The 8,925-nt window shown below is 38.0% G+C and overlaps 1 protein-coding gene across 2 annotated transcripts in view; it reads left to right on the top strand.

Annotated features, from left to right (window-relative positions):
- WDSUB1 (WD repeat, sterile alpha motif and U-box domain containing 1) overlaps nt 1-7,182 on the top strand; it is a 60,875-nt gene extending 53,693 nt beyond the window's left edge. For both annotated transcript variants that reach the window (XM_006880800.1, XM_006880801.1), the window contains one exon: nt 6,992-7,182. In XM_006880800.1, the coding sequence (XP_006880862.1) occupies nt 6,992-7,149 (158 nt within the window). In that variant the 3' untranslated portion in view covers nt 7,150-7,182. The remainder of the gene's footprint in view (nt 1-6,991) is intronic.
- Nucleotides 7,183-8,925: the final 1,743 nt, after the last annotated feature.

The raw sequence follows: 8,925 nt of genomic DNA, 5'->3' as shown, positions 1-8,925 counted from the left end.
TTTCTGTTCAGCTCTTTGATTTCTTGGTTTTTTCCTTTAGCTTTGGCTTCTTGGTGCTCTAATGCAATATTCAGAGTCTCATCCGACATCCATCTTGGTCTTTTCTTCTTCAGCCTTTGTAATGATCTTTTGCATTCTTCATGGATGATTTTCTTGATATCCTCCCAGAGCTCATTTGGTCTACACTCATTGGTGCACAAGGCCTCAAATCTGTACCTGAGATGGTTTTGAAATTTGAGTGGGACAGACTTAAGGTCAAATTTTGGTTCCCATGGATTTGATTTCATTTTCCTTAACTTCAGCTTGAACTTGCATATGAGTAGTTGGTGGTCTGTCCCACAATCAGCACCTGGCCTGGTTTTCACAGCTGATATCGAGCTTTTCCAGCGAGTCTTTCTACAAATGTAATCGATTTGGTTCCTATGCATACCATCAGGTGAAATCCATGTGTGTAGTCTGCATTTGTGTTTCTTATAAAAGGTATTTGCAATGATTAAATCATTGAATATGCAGAATTCAATTATTCTATCTCCAGCCTCATTTCTCTCATGGAGTCCATGTTTTCCAGCTACTGATCCTTCTTCCCTGTTCCAACTTTTGCATTCCAGTTGCCCATTGCCCATTATTATTAATGAATCTTTCTTTTCTTTTTTATTATTAATTTCAATGGAAAATTTACAAAGACTCTGGATTTCCATTCATTCATTGTTGCACTCTTCTCCCCTCCCAGCCTCTCCCTCCTAGTACACTACCTTCTTGGAAAAGTAAAAGAAAAATTCTTTCATTGTTTTACTATCCTATGCGGCCTTTGCTCTGGAATCCTGTCATGACAAAAATACCTAACCACATAGCCCTTTTAAACAGTTTTCTCCCTCATCTGTTTCAATGCAATATATATAATTGAACCCATCTTTCTCAGTCTCCCCCCACCCCGATTTCAGTTCTGTTTTACAACAGTGGCACCATGCAGTATTTGTCCTTTTGTGACTGAGATACAGGGTCACCCATTTTGAATAATATTGCATGAGTTCCTTGTTTTTCAATGCAGCGTAGTATTCCATTATGTGAATATACTAGAGCTTCTCTGTCCATTCGGCACTTAGGTTGTTTCCCTTAGGTTGTTTCCAACTCCTTGCTATTGTGAACAAAGCTGCAATAAATATTAATGCATCTTGATTGCATTTTTGATCAATTTCTGATTGTAAAAGTTGGTAGAAATTTTCTATTTCCATTTGGCTCTAGTTGTTGTTGCATATATCTGAATAATAGTGGTATTCACTAGACTTCCTTGTGTGCATATGGATATTATCCTGTCACTCACCACATTGTATTTTATGATGGATCTAGAAATTATATTTTAATTATGAAACCAACCCTATTTTTCTTACCTTTTCATCTCCGAAATAGTAGATCATATGATCTCCTGATTAAAAATGTCCCATGCCAAGCCATCTCATTTCACCAATACCTATTATGTCAATATTTTTGCGTTCCATTTCTTTCTTAACAGTGTCCAATTTTCCAACATTCATGCTTCTCACATTCAGTAAGTTGATTAAGTATATCTAATAATTTTTTTGCGGAGTCTTTGGAGGTGCTATTGTTATTGTGAGATGCCATCAAATCGACTACAACTCATAGCGACCCAATGAACAACATCCCTGAATCTTGCCCTATCCTGTGCCAGCCTTATCATTTCCGATATACTTGAATCCATTGTTACAGTCACAGTGTCAGTCCATCTTATTGAGTATCTTCCTCTCTTTTGATGACCACTCTACTTTTCCAAACATGTCTTTTTCCAAGGACTAATACTTTTTGAAAACATGTCTAGAGTATGAAAGACACCATCCTTTTGTCTAAGGAGTACTCTAGTTGCTTTTTTTCCCAGTTCATATTTGTTTGTTCTCTCCAACACTGCAACTCAAAGCCTCAGTTCTTCTGTCATTCTTACTCACTGTCCAACTTTCAAACATATTGCAAGTAATGGAGATGACCATGGTTAAGATCAGGTCCGTCTTAGTCTTTAAAACGACATTGGTACTCTTGTACTTAGAAGAGGACCTTTACAGCAGATTTTCTCAGTGCGCCAGTGCTGTGTTAGCCTAAAGTTGGATTTTTTTAAACCATTACCTTAGCTCCCTCAGATCTCCAGCTATCTTCATTGCAGACACATGATCTTGAAAATCATCAACAGCTGTGGGACTAGGATAAGAGAGTGCTTCCTGCACTGAGGATCTAGACTTGTAGCAGGCAAGAGTTGAAGGAGACTGGACCAAGACCCTGGTAATGGTGGTGGAGACACTGTGACAAGGTGTAACCAGAGGAGCCCTGAGATAAAGGCCACAGTTAAAGGTTTTGCTGTGATAGAATTCTGCACAATCAATGACTAATTCATTGCAAATACGTCTTATAAGAAACATAAATGCAGGCTATAGGCATAGATTTCAACTGATGGTATTCATAGGATTCAGATTGATTACATCTGTGGAAATAATCACTGAAGCAGCTCAATATTAGCTGTGAAACTGGGCCAGGTGCTGACTGTGGAAGAGAACACTAGCTACGAAGTTCAAGCTTACATCAAGGAAAATTAAATTCACAGGAGCCAAAAATGACCTTGAGTCTATCCTACCTGAATTTCAAAACCATCTCAGGAAGAAGGTTGAGGCCTTGAACATTAATGAGCAAAAAAACAGATGAGTTGTGGGAGGATATCAAGAATGTCATCCGGTAAGAATGCAAAAGGTCAGGACAACAAGTATTAAATGTTGGAGAGATAGGGACACTTATACGCTGTTGGTGGGATTATAAAGTGGTCCAGCCACTCTGGAAGGCAGTTTATGTTTCCTCAAAAAGCAGAGCACATAAATTCCATATGACCCAGCTATTCCACTGCTTTGAAAACCCCTAGAAACTTGGAACTGAGGCACAAACGGGTATTTGTACACCAGTGTTCATAGCAACAGCATTCACCATTGCAAGAACATGGAAACAGCCCAAATGTTGAACCACAGTCAAGTGGGTTGAGAAATTATAGTACTTTTACATGATGGACTGACTACTATGTAGCACGCAGGAACAATGATTTTGAAAATCACTATCTAAATTGGGAGGGATAAAGAGCATTATACTAAGTGAACTAACAGTCTCATAAGGACAAATACTGTATAAGTCCATTATTGTAGAAATAGCTAACTAGTAAAATGTGTATAAGGATTCAAGGAGGGGAACAATAAGAACAGAGGAGTGAGGATGTCGGGGTAATCATGGGGTCTAACAATTTGAAGGGTAGAGGAAGGGGTGGGTCAAGGAAATGGGAAAAATTGGTGTGAAAAACAGTGTATACCAACTTTGTAAGCAAAGCAATATAAAATAAAAATCTTACTTTTTAAATAAAAAAAAATGCAGGTCATTACAGAGAGGGAAGAAAAGACCAACATGGCTGTCAGAAGAAACTCTGAATATTGCACTAGAGTGCCGAGAAGCCAAAGCAAAGGAAAGAAATCAAGATATTAAGGAGTTGAACAGAAGATTCCAGAGGGCAGTGTGGAAAGACAAAGCATTACAATGAAATGTGCAAGGAGCTGCAGTCCAAAAATCAAAAGGGCCAAACTTGCTCAGCATTTTTTAAGCTGAAGGAACTGAAGAACAAATTCAAACCTCAAGTTACAATACTTAAGGATGTCTGGGCAGAATATTAAACGATGCAGGAAGCACTAAAAGAAGATGGAAAGAGTATACAGTGTCATTGTATCAAAAGGAATTGGCAGACACAGAAGAATTTCAAGAAACAATGTGTGAGCAAGAGCCTATGGTGATGAAGGTAGAAGTTCAAGCTGCTCTGAAAGAATTCACAAAAAACAAGGGCCCGGGAATTGATGGCATACAGATTGAAATATTTCAAAAAACAGACGCTGCCCTGGATGTGCTCACCAAGGTGTGCCAAGAAATCTGAAGGACAACTACCTGGCCAATGACTGCAAGAGACTGTTTTTTAATATACTTTGTATATTTCTGTGTCTGAGTCAGTTTCTGAATAATGTCATGTTTGTAAATTTCAGTTGTCTTCTGTTGATGGCTCTCTGCACTGAGCATCTTTTGGGATTTTTTTGCAGCGCTGGTCTAGTTTTCACAAATTCTCTATTATTTCTAGATAAACAAACCCTTAATTTCATCTTCATAGTTGAGGGGCAATTTTGCTGGATTCTTGGCTCAGAGTTGTTGGGTGTTTTTTTTCTCTTTTCTTTCAGAGTTGTAGATACCACTGCCTCCTTGCCTACCTGGTTTACTGCAAAACTGGAGCTTAGTCTTATTGGTTCTTCTTTGTAGGTAAATCTTCATTTTTCCAAAGCTGCTTCAGTATTCTTTAATTTTTGAAAATTTTATTATGATACATCTTATTGGTGGTCTTTTGTGGTCTATTCTGTCCCTGGTTCACTCAGCTTCTTGGACACATTATTTTCTCATTTTTCTTTATTTTGGGTAATTTTCTTCCAGAAAGTATTTAATGATTTCTTCTGTATTTTGGGTGTATGTGTGTGATATTAACTGTTAAAGTGGTAACTATATATGATCATCTTAATTCATGCACAAAACTGGTAAATTCCAATACCTTTTCATAATAGGAAATGCTTCAAATTAGGAATAGAATGAAACTTTCTCAACTTGAAAAACAGCTTCAATGAAAGCACAATTATATCCTACCTGAGCTAACAAGACACAACAAGAACATGAAAAGGCAAACCACTAATTGGGAGAAAATAATTGCCAGTCATATGTCTGATAAGTGACTAATGTCCATCATATAAAAACTCAGCCCAATTAAAAAATGAGCAGTTTTGAATAGATCTTAAAGAAGATATACCAAATTGGGGGAGGGAAATCCACAAAATGTGAAGTATCATCAGTCATTAGAGAAACGTGAGCAAAAATAACAAGTGTTGGTGAGGATATAGAGACATCAGAACCCTCACACACTGCTGCTGAGAAAGGAAAATGACGCGGCTGCTGTTAAACACCTGTCAGTGCCTCATAAAGTTAAACAGCGTCCGCCCAGAGATGACCGGTGAGCTGTTCCCAGGGGTCACAGTCTTGCAAACTCTCCAGAGTGCAGTTCCACCCTGCGACATAGGGGTCACCGTGAGCTGGAATCAACTTGATGGTGATGAATAAGTATGTGATCCAGAATTTCACTGCTAAGTGCATACCCAAGAGAAATGAGAATATGTTCACATAAAAACTTGCCCATGGATATTGATAGCAGCATCGTTCATGACAGGCACAGGCAGAGTAGAGACCATCCAAATGTCCATCAGCTGATAAATGGATAAATGTGGTATATCCATACAATGGAATAATACAACATACATTAACTGTGTAAGAACCTTATGTGATATGAGAGCACCAAGCATTAAAGACCACAATTTATCTCATTCCTCTTATATGAAATGTAAATGGGCAAATTCAGTGAGATACAGTGAGGTTGTCAAGAATTTAGGGAAATATGTGTATGGGAAGTAACTAATTTCTGGACTGATAACAATTTTGAATTAGTGGTGATGGTTGTGCAACTTAGAATATATAAAGAATGACTGAATTCTGTGCTTATCATATATGAATTATCAGTTTGAAATTTTCAAAAGCATTTGCACAAGAAGAGGATCTGCAGAAAGCAGCAAATCATCTAGATGATTTGCTAGAGGAGCAAATGGGAGAAACTGAGGTTGTACAAAATTCCAGGGACTCTTAGCAGGATCCAGTTCTCTGAGGACAGAGAGTCACCCACTCAGTGGTGGTACCTTAAGGGGACTAGGCTGAGAATGACTGGGGATACCGACAGTGAAGCAAGCAGTGATGCCAGATGAAGGGCCATGGCCTAGGAAAGACTGGTAAGAGCCCTCACCCTACTGTTCGTTCCCCTCTCTAGGAATCTAACGGCAGAGCTAACAGGGACGGGGTGACAATACAGAATTTTCAATAGTCCAGTCTCAGTATACAGGATCTCCAGCATCATGTAGGACTTGGAGCTGAGAGACAACAGCTTTAAAGGATTATTCAGTACATAGAATTGTCTATATAAATGCCGAAGATACATCTGACAAAATCTAACATCCATTTGGATGCTCTAAAAAAATAAGAGGAAATGATACTCCCTGAAATGATTTTTAAAAAACACATACACCTTGAGCCCAAAAGTCACTGGCATTTTATCCAGGGTCAGAAACAAGATTTTAATCCACCCCACTAATTTAAATTTGTTTACAGGTACTAACAAAACAAATCTAGGCAGAGAAATAAAACAAAGGTTTATCAATCAATCTTGTCCATTCAACATCTACATTTTTTAGAGTTTTGGTCTCCATTATGTTCAAAAAGAACCCTGTAGAGTGTTAAGAGTTTTTAATGATGTCGTAGGTAATTTTTCACAAGGCACAATCCAATTATATGTTTCAAACAGTTGAACTTCAGATATTGTGGAGTATTTTGAGAGTCCTCATGGCACAATACACATTGAGTTGTTAACCTAAAGGTTGGTGGTTTGGGTCTTACCAGCTACACAGTGTGAGAGAGATGGACCGCCTCCCATAAAGATACATCGCCTCAGAAAACCTTATTTAGGGGTGGGAGAGGTGGGTGGAACTTAAAAGCAGTGAGTTTTAGTTTTTGGTCTAGGACACTGGAGTCATGGTGGTGTCGTAGTTAAAACACTTGATTGCCAACCAGTCCAACCTTAGGAGAAAGAGAACAATCTGCTTTGCGTAAAGATTATAGCCTTGGAAACCCTAAGGGCACTTCTCTTCTTAACAGGGTTTCCATGAATCAGAATAAACTTAATGGCAGGGATTGTTGTGTTTTGTACAAGTGTGTCATGTAAACCACAACACGTAAAATACTCAGCACTGGGGTTTTTAGAACCATCCCATTTTAGGAATCCTAAATCTCTTTTCTGTATCTCATTATTTGTGTTTTGTGTGGCTTTTTTTTTTAGATGGCTATTCGTATGAAAAGGAAGCAATGGAAAGCTGGATTGGTAAAAAGAAACGCACAAGTCCCATGACAAATCTTGTTCTTCCTTCTTTAGTACTCACACCAAACAGAACTCTGAAAATGGCCATCAACCGATGGCTGGAAACACAGCAAAAATAAAATTGTTTCACTACATTATGGTGTTTATATTTTTTCCATGAAGTTGGCATACTTAACTTCCTTTGTATTTTACCACATAAAAAGCCTTTTTGTAATAATGAAAAAAATTCTTAAGCTCCATAGTAAGTAATAAAGTTTGACTTTAAATTGCAATGCCCAAGTTAATTCTTGTTAGATATAAGGTGCATCCTATGACAATCAAAGACTAGTCATCTTATGACAGAAGCTTAAACCCCTAGTAGGTAAGCCTGATAATGTCTTGGAAGCCCTCTAAAGAGAATCTAATTTGCAGCATAATAATTGCAGAATTGTTTAAGAAGTAATTTTGTTGGGTTCTAAAATGTACATCATAGTGGTGATTGCTGCCTCCCCCCTTTGCCTAAGCCTAGGTATAAGTTAGATGGGGGAAGACTTTGCTAAATAAAGTGGCTAACTATCCTTGTAGAATTTTTTTCCCCTTCCTTATTATCCAAAGTGTGAAACTGCACAAAAGCATTTATATACAGTAGCCTAATATAACAGCCTCACGAGCATTCAATTGGGAGAGACCTTGAGCTTCAGGAAACTGATGTAGTAACTTCTAACACACCCTCCATAACTCGTTTACTGGAGGAGACACTACTACTGTGAAAGCTGGTTGCAACTGAAGGGCCCAGAAGGACCAAGACTCACTGTACCTGGTCATCTGTGTCTAGTGCAACACCCAGTACAGAAGAAGTACTCAAAAAACACACAAAACACCCAAACAACAAAACCCAAAACTTCAAGCTCACTGCCATCAAGCTGAAACTAACTCAGGACCTTCAAGCAGGTTTCCGAGTCTGTCACTTGCATTGGAGGAGACCATCCATCTCCTATGCGGTCGCCGATGGATCTGAGCTGCCAGAGGTGCCCCCTTTGCATTAGCTTCCAACGCCTACAGATGATGACACCTGAGCCCACTCAGTAAACTCAGTGAGCTGTAAATATAGTTTCCTTCCTCACAAATCGAAGGGAAACAGCACTGAAAACAATCATTTCCCCCTCTAGTTCAGAAACGTAGAGCAGAAAGATAGAAAACTACCCTAGAATCTCCAAATACCTTTGGTCTGCTGCTTTGTAAAATTTCTGTGAATTTTGGTGAAACTAATACATTGTGGAACTTTGTGTCACAGCTACTATTTTCAACCTGTGAATGAATATAGGACAGAAATTTTCCTTCAAACTACATATTCCACCCATTCTTACGAGAAAATTTAAAAGTTGCTATTCTAGAAAATATTTTCTGTTGTGTTCTATAAAGAATGCAAATACAACTCTAAAAAGATTTTTGAAAAAATTTACTGTACCTGGCGAACTCTGGTGGCCTAGTGGCAAGAAGCTGCACTGCAATCCCAGAGGTGCATGGTTCAAATCCATCAGATGCTCTGCTGAAGAAGGAGGGACCATCTCCTCCTGTACCAGTCAGTTCCGATTTTACAGTACACACATAAAAAATAATAATAAATTTTAAAAAAAGCTAGAAAAAAATTTACTGTATCATAATAAAACCAACAAAAATAAAGGAAAAAAATTTACTGAACCAAATAGATTTACTAAAACGGCATCAAAATCAGAATTTAATGCACAATAAATTCTGGCAATCTCATCTGAAGTCTTTCAAAGACAATCTATTAGCTACCAACATTATTTCCCTCACAGCTAAAGTTTTGGTTAACTTTTAATTTAAATATGTAACTTGAAAGATTGAAATACTTATTAGCTTTGCTAGTAATAGCATTAACCAGACGATATCAT

This window comes from Elephantulus edwardii, unplaced genomic scaffold (assembly GCF_000299155.1).
Source record: "Elephantulus edwardii isolate Elephantulus edwardi_28Jun2011 unplaced genomic scaffold, EleEdw1.0 scaffold00010, whole genome shotgun sequence".
NCBI lineage: Eukaryota > Metazoa > Chordata > Mammalia > Macroscelidea > Macroscelididae > Elephantulus > Elephantulus edwardii.
The sequence above is the reverse complement of the archived record's forward strand: the minus strand, read 5'-3'. Positions and strand labels throughout refer to the sequence as shown.